Genomic DNA, 24,459 nt, shown 5'->3' with positions numbered 1-24,459 from the left:
CTAATAATGAAGTAGCAGAAAGAGAACAGTAAGAAAATAATTCTGTTTACAGTTGCACCAAAAAGAATAAAATACCTGGAAGAAATGTAACCAAAGAGGTAGAAGGCCTGTACTCCAACAACTATAAAAAATTGAAGGTGACACAAACAAGTGGGCAGATATTCCATGCTCCTGGACTGAAGAACCAATATTGTTAAAATGTCTACACTACCCTCAAGCAATCTACATATTTAATGTAATCCTTAGCAAAGTACCAATAGCAGTTTTCACAGAACTAGAACAAATAACCCTAAAAGTTGTATGAAACCACAAAAGATCCTGAATCGCAAGGCAATCTTAGGAAAGAAGAATGAAGCCAAAGGTATTGCAATACTAGATTTCAAGATATGCTACAAAGCTGTAGTGATCAAAGCATAAAACTCCTAGAAGAAAACATACGTAGTAATTTCTCGGACATCGGCCATAGAAACACTTTTCTAGATATGTCTCCTCAGGCAAAGGAAACAAAAGCAAAAATAAACTATTGGGACTACACCAAATATAAGGTTTCACATAGCAATGGAAATCATCAACAGGACAGCAAGGAAACTCACTGAATGGGAGAAGATATGTGCAATGACATATCCAATAAGAGGTTAATATCCAAAACATATAAAGAACTTATACAGCTCAACGCCCAAAAAACAATCTGATTTTTTAAAATGTGCAGAAGACTTGAATAGACCTTTTTTTCCCAAGAAGATATACAAATGGCCGACCAGTAAAAAGATGCTCAACATCACTCATCATCAGGGAAATGCAAATCAAAACCACAATGAGATACTAGCTCAGACCTACCGAAATGGCTAGAATTAAAACTACAAGAAATAATAAGTGTTGGCAAGGATGTGGAGACAAAGGGACCCTCACGTGCTGTCTGTGGGAATGCAAGTTGGTGCAGCCACTATGGAAAACAGTACGGACGTTTCTTAAAAAGAATTAAAAACAGAATTACCACACAATCCAATAATTCCACTGTTGGGAATTTACCCAAAGAATACAAAAACCCTAATTCAAAAAGATATATACACTTCTACGTTTACTATATCATTATTTACAATATCCAAGATATGGAAGCAACCCAAGTGTCCATCCATGGGTGGATGGGTAAAGACGTGATATGTGTGTGTTTGTGTATGTGGGTGTGTAGGTGTGTGAGTGTGTACATACAACATACACAAAATGGAATATTACTTGGTCATAAAAAAGAATGAAACCTTGACATTTGCAACAACATGGACGGACCCAGATGGCGTAATGCTAAATGAAGTAAGTCAGAGGGGTGCCTGGGTCGCTCAGTTGGTTGGGCGTCCGACTTTGGCTTGGGTCATGATCTCATGGTCTGTGAGTTGAAGTCCCACATCAGGCTCTGTGCTGATGGCTCAGAGCCTGGAGCCTGCTTTGGATTCTGTGTCTCCCTCTCTCTCTGCCCCTCCCCTGCTCACGCTCTGTCTCTTTCTCTGTCTCTCAAAAATAGACATTGAAAAAAATTAAAAAAAAAAAAAAAAGAAAGATGTCAGAGAAAGACAAATACAAGATGATTTCCCTCATATGCGGAATTTAAGAAAACAAAGAAAGAGACAAAACCCCAGGCTCTTAAATACAGAGAATTGATGGTTATCAGAGGGGAGGTGGGGGGGGGGAGGGATGGATGAACTAGGAGATGGAGGTCAAAAGTACACTTATTCTGAGCAGCACTAAGTAAAGCTGAGAAACGTTGTACACTTGAAACTAATAGAACACTTCATGTTAATTATACATCAGTAAAAACTAACAAAACTAAAACAAAATATTAAACGTCTGCTCCACCTGGACTATAAAATCACTTAAAGGGCAAACAAAACTGAAACAAAACAAATACCACGACAGCCAATATCTAAGGCTTCTTATTGTTAATAAAAGTGTTTTCTGACCGCTTTGGAATCCGTATTTCTCAGTCTTAGACTTCTGAGCATATTCCTGCCTCTCGCTAACTCTCGATGGAAAGAATTTTGAGTGAAGAGTAAAACACGGAAGACAACGTCTCCTCATCTGAAAACAAATCTTTTAACATAAAACGTGAGGAATGGAAGTAGCCTTCTTACTGCTGACACTTACGAACGTAAAATGTGGTTAACTATGAAATCTATCTGGAAAGCAGATGAGAGTACGTATTCATTTTTCAATGAAGTAACCACAAAGATGGGCTTCAGAAACTCTATTTGTGAACAGACCAGGTACGCCACTTGACAATGGAGTTGAGTTGATGAATGAAAATCCATTTTCTCAAAAAAACCAAAAATCCAACATGCATGAAAGCCACACCGAGTGTAGAGCAAATGGCTCTTTTTCCTAATGTGTATCTTTAGTTTAAGTACTAAATGTGTTTGTTATGGGACGGCTTCATGTGAGGTGCTGAATACCGTTATGCCTGAGTTTCTACACTTCCAAAGGGTCTGCAAGAAATTTCCAAACTTTTCAGTCGGACAGCTGTCATTTGTGCCCCAAATGAATTCTTGCTCACTATGGTGAATGAATACCGTGTGACCCCGGGAGCACTTCTAGTAATATTGTGTGAGGCAACTCAAGTCACATAGGGAATTATTTTTTTAAACATGTTTCAGCGTGTATTCATTGATTTATTTAGTTTTGAGAGCCAGAGAGAGAGAGACAGGGCTCGAGTAGGGTACGGACAGAGTCAGGGAGACTGAATCCGAAGCAGGCTCCAGGCTCTGAGCGGTCAGCACAGAGCCCACTGCGGGGCTTGAACCCACAAACCGTGACATCACGACCCGAGCTCAAGTTGGAGGCTTAACTGGCTGAGCCACCCAGGCGTCTCAGGTTATGTAAGAAGTATAAAGCGGGACACCCACGACTGCTTCCTCCCCTTCCCCAGAAGAGGCGCCTGGCTTCTTGGAGGGTGTTAGATTAAAAGGCAAATATGCATGGAGACAGAAGACCAGAACTGTCTGAAGCAGGCAGCATTCAAGGAAGGTAGCCGCAGCAGATATCCAGACGGCACCTACCCTCTAAGGGGTGGCATGTGGGATGCCCACACACGCACAGGAGTGACACAATTGAATTTATTCTTGGGAAAGGAGGAGCCCTTCTGTAAGTACTGGGTGTGTTTTCTTCTCTTGCTCTCATTATCTGAAAACCAAACTCCCGTCCATCTTTCAAACCCACGACAAACATTAATTTCTTCATTAAGCCTTTCCTGATCCCCTAGAGTGAGAATTCCCTTTCTTCCCTGAAGCTTTTCCAGCCCTGTCTCGGTGCTTACGTTGTAGAACAGTTATCCACGTGGATGTACCCTCTCTCACACTTGATCAACAGCTCCTTGGGGCTCGGACATAACCTGGCACACGCAGGAAAGAAAGGTGGACAGGAAGGCCAGCTGCCGAGGACAACTTCCCTATTTCTCTGGGATTACGAGGCTCTATGGTGCAGGTCCCCGAGTTGGGAAATCATTCCAAAGAGCTTCTTCTTCGGGGCCGTCCCTCGGGAGGGTGCCGCGGTGATGGCACACAGCTTCCGTGAAGGCAAATACGCCACCCATCCCGACGGGTAGCCCACCGGGAGAGTGAGTCACTACGGGAACACGGTTGGGCGCATGCAGACAAAGCGGTGGCTCCTCCCCTGCCAGGTGGAGTCTCATCCTCCGAGGGACAACCAGGAAGGAGGCTGATTTTGCACATTTCATTGGGAATAACAAATAAAAACATCTGTTGAAAAGGAAACCAGGTGTTGGGCAGGAGATGTGCAACTTCTTTAATTCTCCCCTTTCCTCCAGGATCCGGTGGGGATTTCGACGTTGTGTTCATTAACACTAGTTAATGTAATTTTTGTGATAATTGTAGAGCAAATAGAGCAAACTCTCAAATATAATTAGGGAAAAGTGTTTCTAATTAACTTGTAACTCGTGAGTCACAAACTAGAGCCACAAATCAGTTATGCATTGTCACACCAAACAAGTAAAATACGCTGTACATTTCCATCCGGGCAAATAAACAAAACAAAACGAAATGCCCTTGGCAATCCTTTCCCGTGAACCTTTACAACGTCTCAGCATTGCTCTGGAACGTAATTGTAGGTAAGCACAGGTGTGTTTCATACCATCGGCACCGGCGATCCTAGGGGTGAGCAATGAAGGCAACCCCACGCAGTCTGGGGACATCCAACATGCACCTCGAGAGCGTGCCGAACGGTGCGCTCGGATGGGTGTGCAGAGGTTCTAACGAAACCCTCACGGGTTCTGTAGGGAAACGGAGACCGTGGGAGTTGCAAGCCCCGTCCCGGTCAACAGCACCCTCGGTGACAGCTGCTTCCCTACCGCTGGCTGTCAGTTAGGGGACGGACTGTCACAGGGGACCGCTGCTGCCTTTGTTAGAAGTGCCCTCACTTTCTTCTCTCTCACGTGAGCAGGCACACTGAAATAAGAGGTAACTTCAAATTCATCCTAATTTGCAGAAACGAGAAACGGGCCGAGCATTTTCTTTGGATAATTGAGTTATTACTCCTTGCAACAGATTGTTTTGGCATCTCTCAAGACATACCTGTGCCTCCCACGCCCCCATCCCTCTGCTGCTCACTGTGGTAACTGCTGGCCTGGAGAGAGCAGAAAGTGATGTTCCTCAAACGTGCACGATCATGACAACTGCCAGAGGGTCTTGTGAAAATACGGATTCCCAGGCTATTACCATAGAGATCTGGGGCCCAGGAATCTTCATCTGATTGGGGGAATTGGGAGATCATGGGTAGAGTATAAAGAGAACAGGCTTCGGGAACAGAGGGTTAGGGAATGTATTGCGTGCCAGCTGGGACACTGAGCAAGCTCCTTTAAGCCTGTCCTCTGGGGACCCCTGGGCATATTTAAGGCACCCAGCATGATGACTAGTAAGTGGCGGGTGTTCAGGAATGTTTATTCTGTCTTGAAACATAAGAATGCAAAGAATACCGGGCTTTTCAGGTTAGGCACATCGGGGAGCAATGAGAATGTAAAACACAGGAAATAATGTAACATCTCAGCTCCGGAAACACCTACCAGTATCCTCCCCTGTGGCTTATGTAATAAAGAAGGGTTCTAATACTGATTTCTATAGTCAACAAGTCTATATTTTACCATAACATAAACTAGAACTCCTTAACAAACACTTTCTATCAAAACGACTTGCTCACTGGAACACTTCCATCTAAAGCTAACATATCAAATGAAAAGCTAACATGATAACCATCATTTGGAGCTTTTCATTTCTTGAAGCGAAGCTTCATTCTAAGTAATAAATTTCCATTACTTTCTAATCTCCTTAGCCTGCTCCATTTTTCATCATAGCGCTTCTTGAAATGACAGGTTTATTTTCTGTCTTGTCCACCACAACACAAGCCCTCTGAGAGCAGGGCTCTGAATTTTAAGTCTGCAACATTCCACAGCAGTTCTGTTAATGGCTATTAAAATCTCACTCAAAGTTTTGATTTTTTCTACTTCTTTACATGTAAATGAACGGAAACCCAAGACCCCCTCCAGCTATGCCTTTTATTTCTGCCTTCCTCCACCTAGCTCCCTGAACACAAGCATCGCCATCTTGGCCATTAGGAAGAGGGCCATGCCCCAGGGACGGCCTGTGGCTAGAACATACCTGGGTATTCACCAAACACCTGTATCCAGAGGACCTACGCCTCACTGCCACCCAGTACATGCTCAACAAACATGTGTCTAACGAATGAATGAATTAGACTCATAGCCTACAGACTGGCTTCAATCTCTAGAATTAAGAATGGGGTGAGCAGGAAGGTAATGGTGTGAATTTTCTAACTCGGTTAGACGTGGCCTGGCTGGGGAGGAAATTAGGAATCAGAACTAGTCCTGTGTGGAGGGTTGTAAGTTTTGCTGTTCCCATTTGGTTATCATCGGGCTATCTGCTATAGAGAGATAAGCCTAATATGGTGAAAATGACAATTTAGAGGAGGCGAGAGCAGACATCTCTCTAAAGAATGCGTGAGCTATGTAGCGTATTAGGAAATGAGTTGGGGGCGAGTGGCAGACCAACCACAAACACCTGTCTCTTCTTCCCTTCGATGGAGTGCTGCGGAATTCTTCAGGCCTGCTGTTTCCTTCCTGTGGATGGAGCACAATTACTGGAGCACAGACCCTCACTCACTCTTCCCCTGGTAGGAAAAGCGACTTGTCCAAACAATCAGCGGCATGCATCGTTTGGCTCAGCTCTGTCTGTCCTTCCTCCTCCTGGGAATGAGTGGCCAGAGGAAACTCTGGTTCCTCTAGTCTCCGCAGGATATGTCCCGGGGGGCTGTCAGAGGAATAGGAAGGCTTCCCCGACCCAACTGCTGCCTGTGCAATAGTGGATACGTCTGCCTAATTCTGGCCTTCATTATTAGCAAACCCGCTTGGTAAACAGGCCTAGAACCTGGCTTCCAATCCGACCTCTAAGAGTAATGATTTGATAATGTGGCTTCCTTCTTCATTTTGTTCAGAGCTTGGTGTGGAAAAGAGGGTAAAAGCGGGTGTAGTAGAGGGTTGTATAAACTATGGCCTGAGGGCTAGCTATTTGCCTTTATACATAAAGTTTTATTGAAACATAGCTACATCCGATTTTTTATGTACTGTCTATAGCTGTTTTCACCCAACATAGGTAGAATTGAGTAGTTGTAACAGAGATGTTATAGCCGACGAGCTAAAATAGTTATCATCTGGCCTTTTACAGATAAGGTTTGCCAATTCCTGTTCTGGGATCTAGAGGAATGCTAGAAAGGCACGCTGCTGCCAGAGCCATGCTTTCATGTTTGAAAGCAAAGGAAAAGTAAAGGAAGGCAGGACTCATTTCCAGCCAACACTGCTGTCCCTAACACACTAAAAAGAGAGTCCAAATGCAGAAGCAAGTTCAACAGATGGAAACTTAACTGAACCTTCCTGGAAATTGCAGCAGAGGAGGAGAGGCATCCAGTGAGAGCAGCCGAAAGAGGTGACGGCAGGCCTGGATCCCGGGGCCTGGAACAGGGACAAGCAGGCACAGAGCGGAGGTGCCCCCGGATGCCCGAGTTTCTGTTGAGGGAGACTCTGCAGGCTTTGTAGGGATAGACAATGTCAGGGGTCCACAGGGCAGCTCGGGGAAATAGCCCTGGTGGCAGAGGACTGACATGTGGCAGTGGAGGTGTGCCACACAGTGATCACACTCTGTGTGGCACTGCACAGCCAAGAAACCCAACCTCCAAAGAGGAAATTAAAAATCAAAGGTGTCAGATCTGCAGGAAGGGAATGAAGTCACTTCAGTAAGACCCGGGGGGCGAGAGGGGGCGGTTGTGCTGTGTCAGCCTAGCTGAGCTGGAACGATGCCTCCCAGAATTCCCTTTCCTCCTCGTTTCCAGGGTAATGATGTCCACAGGAGAAATCTGCAGGCGACCTGGCAGGTGCCAGGGAAGCAGCAGGTGCTGAACTCTGACGGCTGTAGGCCCAGGGCACCAAGCTTTGCCGTGGCCTGTGTGCACTTTCATGGCCTCGCCTTCTGGGTGTGGGGCCACGGCCAGCGGCAAAGCTGCTTCCCCTTCTTCAGCTCTCCATGTCCTGCAGCAGGCACGCGTGGAACGCCGTGGCCAAAGGAGCCAGGTTTTGTGTTTTCCTCATGAGGCCAATATTCAGCCAACGGGAGGCAGAAGAGGGTGCCTCTCTACCCTCACAGGTGCCAGCTGGTCTTCCTGAGCTTCCCTTCTTCATATCGAGCTTGTCATCCTGATCTCTACCTCCTGACCCACGTCAACTTCACATTCAGCACCAAACACAGCCCTCCTCAGACGTCTTCACTAGCTCCTACGTTGTACCAAGTCTCACCCAGATAATAAATCCCTTTACTGTATCACCTACACTGCTCATGCTTTTCCGGTCAAATCACAGCTGAGATGCCTAGTGTTGGGGTGGCTTCCACTGCCAATATCTAAATGTTGCAAGAGGGCAGCAATGTTTCCAATTTCATGGAAGGATTAATCTTCCCTTCAACCAGTAAATGCGTGACACCAAAATCTACCTTTTGCTTGGATTTTGTCCCCTGATTCAATTTAAGCTCACCGATGGTGGACCCTGGAAGTCAGGCACCACCAGACGGGCTTCTCCTGACTGACTACATCCAAAAAGATCTCTAATTACTCATCTTCCCTCAAATACTGTGGTTGGCAGAATAATGGTCCTCCAAAAATTTCCATGCCCTAATCCCCATAAGCTATGAGTATGTTACCTTTTATTGAAAATGTGATTAATTTAAGATGGGCAGATTATCTTAGAGATTCACTCCTGGTGGCAGTCAGAGGGAAATGTGCCTACAGAAGACTTCTCAGAGATGTGATGCTGCTGGCTCTGACGACAGGGGAAGTGGGTCTCCAGTCAACAAGGGAAGTGGGTCTCCAGCCCAACAGGGGAAGTGGGTCTCTAGCCAACAGGGGAAGTGGGTATTTAGTCAACAGGGGAAGTGGGTCTCAGTCAACAGGGGAAGTGGGTCTCCAGTCAACAAGGGAAGTGGGTTTCCAGCCAACAGGGGAAGTGGGTATCCAGTCCAGGAATGTGGGCAGCTCCAGTAGCCAGAAAAGGCAACAACCTACCCTAAAGTTTCCAGAAAGGAACACAGCCCTGTTGACATCCTGATTTTAGCACGGTGAGACTTATGTTGGACTTCTAACCTCCAGAACTGGAAGATAATAAACTGCATTGTTTTCAGTGGCTAGATTTGTGGAAATATGTTGTAGCAGCAAAATGTAACAGATACAGACTTCACTGGGTACCTGTCATGGCCTTGTCTGGGGCTGCTATTGGGGTACACACCTGTGTTGGGATAACTGCTCTCAGGGCTTAGCATGGCTCCTTTTCTAAAGATGACGCATCATGGGCCAGCGTTCACACCCCTGGAGAGTCATGGGTAGGATTTCACACTGGGACAATGCATCTTTGAGGCCCTTAAAGTATATCAACAATTCCTGCGTGAGGTAGCTCTGAGCCACCTAAAGAGGGATGGAGGGACAGTGAAGACTTCTGGCAGAGGCTGCGAGGAATTGAAAGGTTGGGGAGGATGATTTTTATACTTTAGTTAGCTTAAGAATTGTAGACTTTGAACTTTAACACACAATGGCAAGAGATATTGATTTTTAGGCTTTAATTCCTTTGAACTTTAATGTCTTTAGACTCCAACATAAAAGTGGATTGAAACTTTGATTTTTAATTTATCCTTGGGAATTTGGTATTTGGAGGGGTTTATATTAAAATTCGAAGCATCTCTGCATTGCTGGCATTTCATTATTGGAACGTCTCTATTCATTTTTATCTTTGTGATGCTGTTTAATCTTATGGAAGAACCTCTGATATGCTATGTTAGACAACATGGTGGACATTATTTGGGATAAGAAATAAGTGTGGGATTTAATTTTACACTTTGGGAACACAGTGACCCTGGATTTGATTTAAATGATGTGCTACCCTCATTCATTTCAGTGCCTTTTAATATAATATATAAAATGCCCACCAGGAGTCCCAGGTTATCACCAAAAAAACCCAGGAAGATAGAGGATAGGCTACCTTGAAAAATGCTTAGCTCCTGCTTTGGAGAGATGAGCCATGCCTCTAGGTGATCACAGCCAATAGGATTAGAAAAAAAAACAGATTGGAGGATGCTAGTCAGGAAAATGCTTCCCCTCTATTCCAGTGTCTCTTTCCATGAAGGGTATTTAGTTAATGTTACACCCTAGACTTATGCTGCAAGAGTAAACCCTCTTGGCTAACAGACCTAAAGAAATGCTTCCACGTTGGCTTCTATCAGCAATAGAGACAATACTTAGTAATATTTACACTTTGTCTTATCTATGGAACTGTTCAGAATTCATGCAGGCAAGAGATTATCAATAGGGACATAATGGAATAAAGAAGAGAATGGAAGGAGTAACCTAGCAGATGAGACATTTTATCATGTTTCTGTAAGATGCAAACCAGATGGAGGGGAGTTGGCTGATGAAGTTGCAATGGAAGCCAGCACAGCCCAGGATGAACACAGAGGGGACTCCATGCCAATGATCCAATGTGGTGACTGCCTGTCCTGGTGGAACCTAGGGAAGATTCATGTTCAGAGAAGGCAGGCACAGGGAATGTAGAAATGAGAAGGGAGGGTACCCAAGGGTGACTGATTCAAAGGAAGCAGCTGCCCACCCTCTCATTATCCATTCCTGCCTGGGTGCAGAGAACACCTCGCCCCCACACTGTCCACTCCTACCCAGGTGGAAAAAATACCCGGCAGCCAGAAAATTGCTGGCCCCTCCCTAAAGGGCAGACAAATAAACAACTCAGAAGAATATTCTCCAAAGAGATTGACTGCACAGGAGGAGAATGGAAAAGCTAGTGTGGATATCTGAGCCTTAGAGAAAAGCTCTCCTCATCAAGATCCTTGAAGGATTCCCCATCACAACAGCTTATGCTTACCTGCTCACCTTAAGTCAAGTTCACAGTTAACAAGCTTCATGGGTAAGCACAGAGCTCAAACTCTCTACTCTTTCTGTCTTAAAAATGAACAAAGAGGCAACCAACGGAATGGGAAAAGATACTTGCAAATGACATATCAGACAAAGGGCTAGTATCCAAAATCTATAAAGAGCTCCTCAAACTCCACACCCGAAAAACAAATAACCCAGTGAAGAAATGGGCAGAAAACATGAATAGACACTTCTCTAAAGAAGACATCCGGATGGCCAACAGGCACATGAAAAGATGTTCAACGTCGCTCCTTATCAGGGAAATACAAATCAAAACCACACTCAGATATTACCTCACGCCAGTCAGAGTGGCCAAAATGAAGAAATCAGGAGACTATAGATGCTGGAGAGGATGTGGAGAAACGGGAACCCTCTTGCACTGTTGGTGGGAATGCAAATTGGTGCAGCCACTCTGGAAAGCAGTGTGGAGGTTCCTCAGAAAATTAAAAATAGACCTACCCTATGACCCAGCAATAGCACTGCTAGGAATTTATCCAAGGGATACAGGAGTACTGATGCACAGGGGCACTTGTACCCCAATGTTTATAGCAGCGCTCTCAACAATAGCCAAATTATGGAAAGAGCCTAAATGTCCATCAACTGATGAATGGGTAAAGAAATTGTGGTTTATATACACAATGGAATACTACGTGGCAATGAGAAAAAATGAAATATGGCCCTTTGTAGCAACGTGGATGGAACTGGAGAGTGTGATGCTAAGTGAAATAAGCCATACAGAGAAAGACAGATACCATATGGTTTCACTCTTATGTGGATCCTGAGAAACGTAACAGAAACCCATGGGGGAGGGGAAGGAAAAAAAAAAAAAAAGAGGTTAGAGTGGGAGAGAGCCAAAGCATAAGAGACTGTTAAAAACTGAGAACAAACTGAGGGTTGATGGGGGGTGGGAGGGAGGGCAGGGTCGGTGATGGGTATTGAGGAGGGCACCTTTTGGGATGAGCACTGGGTGTTGTATGGAAACCAATTTGACAGTAAATTTCATATATTAAAAAATAAAAAATAAAAAAAATTAAAAAAAATGAAGCACAGAAGACAGACACGTAAAGAGGTAATTATTATAAAAGATAATCAGTGCAACGATATAGGTATCAAAGCATCCACACATCCACACACACATACGCACAGATGTTTACTAGCATCCCTCAAATAATACAAAGAATAGTATAAATTGAAACAATACTCTTCATTTATCACATTTTAGGCTAACAGCAAGATAAGGATGATAGAAAGTGAAAACTCTACCAAAAAGCTATTCAATTAAGTTGCAAAACAATCCAGTCAGAAGAGGACACTCACCTAGAAAATGTAGACATAAGCAAACATATACCAGTTTGTTTCTTCTTAGACGGACATCAGCAAGCCATCCCACAAACACAGGGGTAAGTATTGAAGTTCCAATAAAACACAAGTTCAAAATGGCTGCCTGGTAATTGAGGTAGCCAAGCTTGACAGTGCAAAAGGGGATCATATTGCAGACGACTTCAAAGAAAATGAACCTCTCACACAGCTCCACCAGAAACAAACAGATTCTAACCCGAATTTTTTCCACAGAGTATGATGAAGAGAAATAACCAATATGTCTTATAGTTTTCTCCTTCTCAGTGCGGTAATTTAAGGATATTTCTTCATCCATTATTTCAAAGTCTGTAACAGACATGACTACCCTCCTTGAATACAACTTTTGTTAGTGTTTTGAACTTGGTGATTTTTTTTACTCCCAACTCTCTAATGAAAAAATAAATAAGATCTTTGCTTTGAATTTCACAACTCCAAAAAAAAAAAAAAAAAAATGAACAAAGAATTCATCGTTTTTCTATGGTTGAGTAATATTCCATTGTGTGTGTGTGTGTGTGTGTGCGTGTGTGTGTGTGTGTGTGTGTATACCAAATCTTTACCTGTTCATCAGCTGATTGGCACTTGGACTATTTACATAATTTGAAAGTTCACTGTGTATAAACAGTCATTCAGGTAGCATCTTTCCTTAAAATACATGGTTTTATAAATTTATGTGTAGAAGCATATGGAAATAGCCGTGTCCTCAATTGCTTGAAACTACACTGTGTATAAACCTTTATTAAAGTGACATCTTCTTTCATCAAAAAAAAAAATGGGTAGACAACTGGTCTCTATGCATTTAAAGTAAGTGTGCAAAATCAATGAGAAGACCCCCATATAAACAAATAGAAAGAAATGACAACAGAGAAAAGTCAGATGATTCATGATGAACAGAAAACAAACCTTAGTTCAAAATAATATCCTGATTAAAATTCCAGAATTGTTTACATTCATAGAGTAAGTACAGAGGTTATAAAAAACACAAAGGGGAGTTCTTAAGATTGAAATAAGAACACTGTTAATACCACTAATAGTATCTCAGTATATCCCTGCAAAAAACTCCCTCATGGGTAGGTTGAGAGTAATGTGGGATACTGAAGAGATCTCTCACCATGTATGATAAAAAGAAAAAGGGCTCCAAATTATGTAAGCAAATATAAGAGAGAGGAAAAGTCCAAGAGGTCCAAAATCTGACTATCAATAATCCTAAAAAGAGAGGATAGAGAAAATGAATACATTAAAAAAAATAAAAATATAGTTTTCTGGCACTGTAGATCATGACTCTTTAAACTGAAAATGTCTAACATCAGTGAATTTTTAAAAAGGCAAATACCTAGACATATCACCACAGACTTTTATGTCTCAAGGATAAAATTGTATCATAGAAGATATTCCTGAGAAAAATAATTTCTATCCCTCCATATCTAATGAATGTCAATCATGTATGAGGATTTAGCGACATTTTCAGAATTTCATCACCTAAGCACCTTAATTAATTAATATTTGGAAGTTATAAAAGAATAAACCAAGAAAGAGGAGGGCCTGGGATCTAGGAGATAGACATTCCAAACCTGGAGAGCAATACAGCAGTTCTAGAGAGCAGTCATCTAATTCTGCCCTCAAAATAGAGGGTTCTGTTCATGAGCTCTCTGGAAAACCAGGGAATTAATGATGATAGAAATCACGGACAAAGTTAAGTTGGTGGGCATTATAGATGATGAAGGATGTTAGATATGATGCCAGAAGTGTACTCCTTTGACAAGGATCATTACTTTGGACCCATTGGGAAAGAAATGTGATGCCTGGGTACCACATGGATCTGCTCTTCCGTCATAATGCAAAGGCTAATCTCTGGCTTTCAACTTTTGAATCAAGCTATAGACACACCTGGAAGACTGACTATGGTGACAGAATAGATTGCAAATACATCCAACCTTGACAATGTCAAAGTCAAGTACGGCGACAGAGATTGTGAAGAAGGGTGAGGACAGAAGAGTACTATTATTTTTATCTTATAATATGGGTGATGAGACCATGTCTTTATTATGCAGAAGAAATAGAGGCTCAACCTTGAAGTTACTGACTGAATGTACTGAGGAACCAAAAATAATGGGAAAGGAAAAGGCATGAGTGGTGAAAATGTGAAAAATCCTTCTCCACCATACTAGAAAGTCAGTATGAAAAGACTATGATCATTGAATTATATAGAGTGAAATAAGCATATTATTTAAAGACATGGAATAAACAGGAGAAAACTAAAAGACAAAGCAGAGGCTAAGGCTGAAAGCCTCTGAGAGGCTGCGAGTGTCCAAAACCAGAGGACAGATGAGGCAGCTGGGGACTCTTGTTTTCATTATAAGCATTTTTATGCAATTTCATTTTTTGACCATATAGATCCATTACTTTGATTAAAAATACTAAAGTGCATTAAATTATCATCTTTGCCACTTCAGATCCTTCACAAGTAATTGCTTTAAAAAGATGCATTATGGGTGCCTGGGTGACTCAGTCGGTCAAGTGACTGACTCTTGGTTTCAGCTCAGGTCATGATCTCATGGCTCATGGGTTCAAGCCCCGCATCGGGCTCTGCACTGACAGCTGCAGAGCCTGCTTGGGATTCTCTGTCTCCCTCTCTCTCTGTCTCTCTCTCTCTCTCAAAAATAAATAAACATTAAAAAAAAGATGCATTATGGAATGAGGCCAACAGGGTCTTCTTTATTTTAAACCTGGCAACACTATTACGCCCTCATGGTTCTGCATTTATTTGCATTGTCTTCTTTCCTGGGCCAACACATGTGTTTGCTCACATCTGGGAAAAGATGAAAAACTCCCTCGATCTGGGTCTGTAATAGATTCCTAGGGCTGCCACCGCAGATCGAGTGAACTAAACAACCGAAACTTACATGGTCAGAGTTCTGGAGGCTGGAAGTCAATGGTGAAGATGTCACCGGCATTGGTTCCTTCCGAGGCTGTGAGGAGAATCTGCTCTGGGCCCCCCTCCTGGGTTCTGGTGTTTTCGGGCCATCTGTGTGGCGCTCCTTGCCTCGCAAAAGCATTACCCCATCTCTGCCTTTATGTTCACGTGGCCCCTCCCTGTGTGTGTCCGTGTCCAAATTTCTTCTCTTCGTAAGGACACCAGCTATATGAGATTAAGGAACCACCCTAATCTAGTATCCTAATTTAACTAATTACATCTGAGTCACATTTTGAAGGGCTACCGGTTAGGGCTTCCACGTATGAATTTGGGGGTGGGGTGTACATAATTCAGCTTCTAACCGACGCGGCTTGAAATCAACGGACCTAATGCTAGTCAGTAAAATAAACTGAGGCTTATCTCTTTCATTAGTTAAGTCAGGATAGACTATTCGAGTATCTGAAACATAAGATGGAAGAAAACACAGCTCTTGGAGAAGCAGAACTCTTCAGGACACTTGCTTTCAACAGAAATAAAAGTTATTTATTAGGTTTTATGGTTTAATAAAAAGTGGCTTATCGTGATTTGTAAAGCATTCTGAAATCTTTAGTTGGGCATTTCAAAATTTAGGTTGATTATATCCATATTTGGAGAGAGAAAAATTATATTAGTCAAGCCCAAAGGACATGCAGAATTTGTAACCAAAGTTTATTTGGATATTTCCAGTAATTGCTAGCATATAATAGCTTCAACTGGATTTAAATACAATTCTGATCATCTCATAGCAATTATTGCATAGGAAGAAAATTATTTATTGCAAGGCCTAATAGGCAGAGGCAGAATATATTCTGCTGTGGATAGACACTGCAGTGCAAACAGGCAGCTTTTTTTTAAAGTATGTATGTCTATGTGTTCAATGTGAATGCATGTAAATAGCTCAATTTTAACATTTTATTATTGTTCAAACAGTTTGCCAAGGAATATTCAGTAAATAATTTAAAGCTCTCCAAGAACATTTCTTTCTTCTAGTTTTTTATTGGTTATAATTTGGCACTCTAGATCCTTCTGGTTATAGGGCTTGGCTCTATCTAATCTAAAAATCTCGTTTAGAAACATGCTTTATTATTTTTTTTAAAAAAAATCACCAGCACTGTTCTTTCCAATATTTGTTTATAAAACATCCCAGCTTGTAAATATCTAAAGAGGAATTCAAAGGCAACTTCACCCTTCCAGTGTATTCTAACACGCACTGGTTTTCATGCATTTGCTAATATTCAGGGAGAGGAATGCAAGAGAAAAAGCTCCCTTGTACTGGCAGGGCTCCATCATGTACCATGTTGTTACTCCTTGCTAGACTCGGAATTAGGCCTGCTGAAGAATTACAATGGAAGTAAAGGGCATAGTTGCTTCACTACTTAAATCACTATTTTATTAATTCATGTATGCACATCTAACCTAATTCCAAAAAGACTTTAAGGAAACTCCACACCCGAAAAACAAATAATCCAGTGGAGAAATGGGCAGAAAACATGAATAGACATTTCTCTAAAGAAGACATCCAGATGGCCAACAGGCACACGAAAAGATGCTCAATGTCACTCCTCATCAGGGAAACACAAATCAAAACCACACTGAGATACCACCTCACGCCGGTCAGAGTGGCTAAAAGGAACAAATCAGGAGACTATAGATGTTGGCAAGGATGTGGAGAAACGGGAACCCTCTTGCACTGTTGGTGGGAATGCAAACTGGTGCAGCCACTCTGGAAAACAGTGTGGAGGTTCCTCAAAAATTAAAAATAGATCTACCCTATGACCCAGCAATAGCATTGCTAGGAATTTACCCAAGGGATACAGGAGTGCTGATGCATAGGGGCACTTGTACCCCAATGTTTATAACAGCACTCTCAACAATAGCCAAATTATGGAAAGAGCCTAAATGGCCATCAACTGACGAACGGATAAAGAAATTGTGGTTTATATACACGATGGAATACTATGTGGCAATGAGAAAGAATGAAGTCTGGCCTTTTGTAGCAACGTGGATGGAACTGGAGAGTGTGATGCTAAGTGAAATAAGTCATCCAGAGAAAGACAGATACCATATGGTTTCACTCTTATGTGGATCCTGAGAAACTTAACAGAAGACCATGGGGGGAGGGGAAGGAAGAAAAAAAGTTAGAGAGGGAGGGAGCCAAACCGTAAGAGACTCTTAAAGACTGAGAACAATCTGAGGGTTGATGGGGGGGGGTGGAAGGAGGGGAGGGTGGGTGATGGGCATTGAGGAGGGCACCTGTTGGGATGAGCACTGGGTGTTGTATGGAAACCAATTTGACAATAAATTTCATATTAGAAAAAACAGGAGGGTCCTTGTGACAATGTGACAGCAGCAGTGAAGAGCAGCGTTTATGACTCCATCCTCCAGGGCCATCATGAGCCTTGGTGCTCATCTAATTAAGTTTCTAAAATGTGGACACATTTGTCAGAAACTTCCCTTTCAATATCTAGCAGCCGGCATTACATGGGTGGGAGAGTTCCCAACAGAGCCTCCAACCATCACAGTGGGCTTTGTCGTAAGCATGGCAGTGCCGGTGTGGGTCTGCTGAACCCACATGTGCAGCCACAGCCCCGCATGTGCAGATGTCCAAGGGTTAGCACACGCCTGATGGCCGCAGAAATTCCAAAGCATCTGAGAAATGAACAATAAGGATGAACGGAGACCGTGGGCTTAGTGTAGCAAAGCATTTGCCAGGCTTGCGGGGAGACAAGAGTCTCAGAGGAGGCGTGGAAAGAGAAAGATAAGAAAAATGGACGATTTGATGTCCTCGAGGTTAAATCAGTTAGCTGTACTAAAATACTGGATTCCCAAAGTTCCCCAGGAGCCAACGGAATCCAAGCTTTCATAGCTCACCTTGGCAGAGGAGTGCTGGGATGGTGCTGAAGACGAAAATGACCCTCTAAAGCTCTTTGAGGGATATTCATTTGAATCCTTTTACTTTGGTTCAGGCAGTAGAATCAGCTCTCGCTGGATCTGCATCACTGATGCTATGTCTAAACAGAAGTCAGCAGAACCTTGCCGGTTTCCAGGCACCCTCAGATTTCTGCCAGCATGGGGGTTCAGAAGCCTTTGTTATTACAGACTGGCCCGCAGCAGCAATTCCTTCCATGCTGGAATGTTCTTGCACATGCTTGCTTCTAACTTCTCTTTCTGGAGCAGTAGCTTTGCCAAGATGCTTATTGTTTTTCAAGAGTATCTACCAGGGAAACCTCAGAAGCCATGGGCTTCAACCCATCAAAATGTTTTAACAACATGTTTTTCTTTGGGAAAAGTAAAACTCATGCATGAAGTTCAGCCATGCATGGTAAGTCTGTGACTCCGGAACGGCAGAAAGTATCTACTGAAGTAGCAAGCACTGTCTTTCCGGAACTGTTCAGCCCCCGTGGCTTGGATGGACTCATGACAGAAGACAGCATTTCTTTCAGGAGGGGAAGTGGAATTGAGTTTCAGCCCCCAGCACATGCTTATGAAGAAACACTGAGTCGTGACATGACAATGGGTACAAAGCTTTGCCAAGAAAGGAAACTTCTTGACATTCTGAAGAGGTTACCTGCCTCTGATGTTTACACACGAGGCTCACATAGAAATTTTCCATGTTGCCCAGATGCATAAAATGGGAGACATCCGGCATCTGTCAGAAGCAGTGTTTTGGAGTGGCTTCCAATGTCAGAAGAGGCAGGAGCATGTTGCAGTGGACGATGTCATGGGACAGAGGTATGCTGCCATTTTCTTTCTGGTTTAAGCCATCAATCACCTCAGCCTTTTGCATGTGGCCGAATTTCCTTGGCAATGAGATAAGCCACCAAAGAGGGTTTGTGTTGGGGCAAATCCAAATTTCAGTAAAATTTTGAAATCATGAAATGGACGCATAATGTGCACAGCACAAGGTGCTGCTTTAGTTCTGTTGGCCTCGTGCTCCCATTGGCACGGCCTTCATGCCCAGAAGCGCCATGATGTTTTCCATCACACGTATTGAGTCCTTTCTCTCAATATGAAAGTAGGGATGGGGGTTCATAACCATAATGGCAAGGCACATTTTCAATTATTTAACTTACCCCAAAACGGTCCTACACATCATAATATCTGATGATAATAGTTTTACCTTTAATGACCCATATTAGTTTGGTGTGAAACATCATTTTAATAGCACTGTAAACTTAATGACGATATTCTTCCATGAGGACAATTCTCCACTTAGAGAAATGAAAACAAAACAAAACAAAACAAAACAAAACAAAACAAAAGGAACTGGGGTCTAGTTCTAATTTAGCTAAGAGTGCAAAAGAAATGTGACAATAATCTTGAAGGGTGTACCTTTAAGAAAATACGCTGAGGCTGAGAGTCTTGACCTCACATTGAGCCAAAATTGATGCCTCTCAGCTTGGGTAAAGTATTTTCTTAAATAAACAAGATCACATATACCTCATGAGCATAGCTACAAGGAAGTTTTAGAATCAAGACAGAAGGAAGATCAGTAGCATCACGGAGGATTAGAGACCCCTTTCTTGAGTCAACTTTGCAATCCGTTTGCCAAACGCTTGCAGGGGAACTTTGATGAACCCAAACCCGAATATCGCCAACAATATGGGTCACCAAGAGGAGTAATCCGAAATCCCATCTTGAGGCCCCTTCTGTTGTTAGCATTCCAACAAGTATAACTGCACATTTCGGAGGTGAGGGATGAGAGTGATGGCATTCACACGGATTTTACTGCATTCACACGTATTCTACTGCATTCACACATATTCCAAGAAAGGTACTGCTAAATGCTTACAAGTTCTCACTCTTCAAATCCTCGTGGCTCTCTGAGGCGCTACGCTAGTGAACTCCACTTTACAAAGCTCCAAAGTTCTACGTTCACAGAAAGGCTTTCTCTCATGTTCACATTCGAAAAATTCCCTAACATGTAATCCTATCACCTGGGAACCTGGACTAGGCATACATTTTTTTTTTCAAGAAAATAACTGTTAAGTACACTAAGACCTCTCTTGTTAAGTACACGAAGACCTCTCTTCCTAGCCACGTTATAAACAAGAATATCCACTTTCCGAACGGTCACTCACGTATTTTGTCCTTTCATCAATTTTTGTTAAATGCCATTTTAATGATGACCTATAGGTATTGTAAGACGCTGAACCACTTCCAAATCAAGGGACAGAACTGAAATATGGTCATAGGATTTTAGGAGGGTAATGGTTCCTGGATTCTAATGCTCTAATTTGGCTACTCCATGTGTGTGAAATTAGATGATCCGTGGAGCCCCTTGTTCCGCACATGCGTACTGGGACCTGCCCACGGCGTGAGCCCTCTGAGAGGCCCTGCTCCACCATACTTGGTTAGCACTTTTGCTACCATGCTGGATGATGGTGATTTCATCTTGAGAGGCGGGCGTGCCGTTAACAAGGATGCTCACCTGTGACCAGCTCCCGGATCTCCAGGTCGGTGGTCTTGCGGAGTAACCTCACCAGTGCTGGGATGCCGCCGCAGTTTTTCAGGGCAATTTTGTTATCGTCATTGGCCTTCCCATACACCAAGTTTCTCAAGGCCCCACAGGCACTACGGTGGACCTCCGTCATCCGATGATCCAGCAGGTCCACCAGGAGCTGGATGCCTCCTTGTCTCCTTATCTGCAAGAGCACAGGGAACAACTTTTGCCTTAGAGAGTCAGAAGCTGTCGCCACGTAAACTAAAACAGGTTTTTTTCCCTGTGAAGCTGTCGCTACAATGCATTTCACTGAACTGCATTAGAGCCCACAAAGGAAAAAGCAAGCAAACCCATGTTCTCCTTAGATGTGATCGCCTCACTTTGATGAATACCCCAGCGGTAAAACGTCAAACATACTTCCTTTCGAGTTCTAGATTTTAAGAAAGGTGATTGTAACTTCATAATGGGTGGACATTTCTCTATAAAAATATGGCACATACTCATTGCATGAAGTAGATAGGAGGACGAAAGATGTTTCTCACTCCTGAGACTTAATTACATTTAACCTCTGTCTTAACGGGCTGTGGGACTGATGTGCAAAATGTTAAAATTAGGCTTAATCGGAAAATTCTCTCAGCATTTCAAAGGAACCAGAAGTAAATGAGAAACCAGGACGGACACAAGGACTCTCATCTAAGAAGCTCGGGAAAGTAAGAAAGTCACAATTAGAGCCGGTCGGAACACTAAGACCAACGCATGTCATGCTTAACTCAGGTATTAGATTAATTAACAAAGTCACATTAAATTCTGATGTTCTTGTTAGCCAAAATAGTTTTGATTTTTTTTAAAATAAGTACATGGAAAAAAAAAAAACTCCTTGCAATATGTTTCTAGATGAGTCTTCTCGCTGTCCTTTTAGTCCGATTTTTAAATTAAAACGGAAACAAATGGGTTTGTTAACAGACTGTTTCATGGAGTTTTCATTAGCAAAGCTGGATTTGAATATTTCTGCATTTATATGGAAAAAAGGACACAGCTCCTTCAGTAATACTGTCTTCTTTTTTTGAATCCAACGTCCCTCAGGGATTGAAAAATTACGGTTTGGCACGAACCATTATAATTTGGCACCTTCCCTATTCAGTTGTCTTATCACAGAAAACTCATTCATCCCACAGATGTGCCGAGCACATGGCTAAACCCCCACCCTTTCAAAGGTGTGAAAATGTGACTTTCTTTGTGAAGCTACTCCACCCACACTATTTAAAACTGCACCCTGATCCGTACCCCTCCCCGATACAGTTCTTATTTTCCCTTAATCCGTTACAGAATTCTTCATATCCCTTGTCAGGTTCTAACTTCTTTATTATGTATCTTGTCGGGGACTATCTGCTAGAATCTTGGTTCTTGGAGGGCCAGTCTGCTTTTTTTTTCTTTTCTTTCTCAGTATTTATTTATGAAGGTTTTTTAAAAAAAATGTTTATTTGTTATTTTTGAAAGACAGAGAGAGACAGAGCATTAGCTGGGGAAGGGCAGACAGAAGAGGGGGAGACACAGAATCTGAAGCAGACTCCAAGTGCTGAGCTGTCAGCCCAGAGCCCAACATGGGGCTTGAAGTGAGGAACCGCAAGATCATGACCTGAGCCGAAGTCGGAAGGTCAACCGACTGAGCCACCCAAGCACCCCAATATTGATTTATTTATTTTGAGAGAAAGAGAGAGAGATAGAGTGTGAGTGGGGGAGAGGGAGGGACAGACAGAGAGGAAGAGAGAGAATCCCAAGCAGGTTCCATGCTGCCAGCGCAGACCCTGATGTGGGACTCGATCTCATTATCTGCGAGATCATGACCTGAGCTGAGATCAAGAGTTGGACACTTAACCAACTGAGCCACCCAGGTGCCCCAGGGCAAGTCTGTTTTTGTTCACTGAGGGATCTCTTACCCTACCCCAAGTGCAGTGCCAGGCACATAGCAGATGTTCAACAAATATTTGTCGAGTGAATGAGGAGGGAGACTCTATTACCTGTGACAGCAGTGTTTCTCAGATTTGTTGAAACTTGACTTTTCGAAACTGAGTAATATCCCTCATTTGGGGGGGGGGGGGATAAATACAAAACGCTTTCTGTGTACAAATGTCTCCAGTGGCTACCGCAACTCTTTATACCAGCTTAGAGATAAAATGAGGGTATGCATCATTCACAGGAAGTGGGCCATCAGATAAATCCGAATATGCTGTAGGAATTACTTCCATCCACCAACAAAACGAAAACAGAAAAAGCTGCAATTCCCCCAGAACTCCTGGCCTCAAGGTCCCTAATCTGGGAAACGAATATGGTGTTTCACATGTCATGTCTCGGCAGAGCAGGACCAGGGACAGAAGAGGGAAGGACATGGGACAGGGCTGTTAGGGAGGGCATTAGCGTCTGTGACGTTCCTGCACAGCTGGTGGTAGCAGGTACAACCCAGGGAAAGTGGCCAAGCATGTCAGTGGGTCCACTAAAAATTCGAGAAGGAAGCAGCAAACAACTTTCCCCTGATGTACAGTTTTACCAGTGCTTGCTTGGTGCCCACTCAAGAGAGATAAAGTTTGTAATCACTGTGACCATGTCCCGTAGATGCATCTGGGTTACAGCCACACCCACTGTATCATAATATTTCAGAAAGGATATTCCATTTGTACAAAAGTTTAAGCTATAAGTATTGTTTTCTCTATGTGTGTTTATTTGCATGTGTGTGCTTTACTTTAAAATTATTTGGGTTTAATGATCTTAATAATGATGAAACCATTAAAAAAGAGTTAATAAAGCCATTTCTACAATTGACTGGTTATAATTAAAAGCAGTTGGTGTAGCAAATCTATCTATCTATCTCTATATTTTAGCTATATTGTATAATTAGTATTTAATTTTTAACATATTTCCCATTCATACAACTTAGTGAATTAAGCTATTAAAGTATTATTCCAAAGCATTAAAAAGGAAAAAGGATTCAAAACAAATGCAATATCAATGCTTAATGGTTCCATGCGAACACAATGTTTTCGGTGTGGCCCTAATTAATGCCATAGTTCTAAATTTAAAATGAAGTCTTAAGTTTTATTTTAATCTACTTAGAGAAACACAAATGAGATGATAAGCTTTTTCTTTTGCTCTTATTTTTTTTTGGCGGGGGGCTGGGGGGGCGGTCACCAGATGGTACACATAAAAAGCTCTTGTTTTCTTGTGTTGAATTTTATCTAAGAATTTTGGAATCCTGAAGTCAAACATTAGTCAGAACTGAGTTCACACACATGAAATGTGATGGTCAGGCCCTTGGTTCTGCCTCCTCCTGTTGTCTCCCACATCCCAAAAGGACCAGGAAGGAAGCGAGAGGTGGACTTTGAGTTCTCTTGAAGGGTCTCTATCCATGGCAGGACTTCTGGGTGCTGTGGATTGCTGTGGATGGGTCCGGGTGCTGTTCTCTGCACTTCCCCCCTGCTTTGTCTTTCCCCTGTATCCTGCCTCCCGTCAACTTCTCCTGGCACCCGATTCTTCTTGTTTCTGCTTGTACCCAACCTTAAATTCTTATAAGACTCCAGATAAACCTATGTTAAACACTAATAAAGTACAAGTTCCCTTTGAAAAAACGATCGGGGGAACTCTCCTCTTCGAAATGACACTTGTATTTTCTCTCCCACTAAATGGCCAGCAATCTCTTTTCCATGTATGCTCCCCACTGGGCACTCCACACCCAGCAGGCAGAGGCCTTTGTTCTGCCCCCCCCCTCAACTGTCATTCCAGGCCAGTTCACTGTCTCCCCTTTCTCACTCCATCATCCTCATGGAGAATTCTTCCAAAGTCTACATTTAATATTTACTAAAATAGGGCTCATAAAATGTCATACCATATCATATGTATCTGATATATGTAAAATAGAATAAAATAAAATGCACAAGAAGAACATCTGCCACATGGAAGGAAGTTAGGAACTATTTATCAGATGAATGGAAGAATAATGCGCTAGGTCGTCACATGATAGCTTCCTTCTCCCTCTTATTTTTGCTAATATAGAATAGACATTATTTTTAGAGCAGTTTTGCACTCAGAGTAAAACTGAGCAGTAAAGTACAGAGAGTTCCCATGTGCCACCTGCCCCCACACGTACACAGGCTTCCCCATTGTAAAACTTACTGAGTAGCAATGA

At 42.7% G+C, this 24,459-nt stretch overlaps 1 protein-coding gene across 1 annotated transcript in view; it reads right to left on the bottom strand.

Annotated features, from left to right (window-relative positions):
* CTNND2 (catenin delta 2) overlaps nucleotides 1–24,459 on the bottom strand; it is a 938,499-nt gene that overhangs the window by 199,182 nt on the left and 714,858 nt on the right. Inside the window, exon 12 of the mRNA XM_049648272.1 lies at nucleotides 20,271–20,484. Within this exon, the coding sequence (XP_049504229.1) occupies nucleotides 20,271–20,484 (214 nt within the window). The remainder of the gene's footprint in view (nucleotides 1–20,270; nucleotides 20,485–24,459) is intronic.

This window comes from Panthera uncia, assembly GCF_023721935.1.
Source record: "Panthera uncia isolate 11264 chromosome A1 unlocalized genomic scaffold, Puncia_PCG_1.0 HiC_scaffold_17, whole genome shotgun sequence".
In the NCBI taxonomy this organism is placed as follows: domain Eukaryota; kingdom Metazoa; phylum Chordata; class Mammalia; order Carnivora; family Felidae; genus Panthera; species Panthera uncia.
This window is presented reverse-complemented; position numbering and strand designations above follow the sequence as displayed.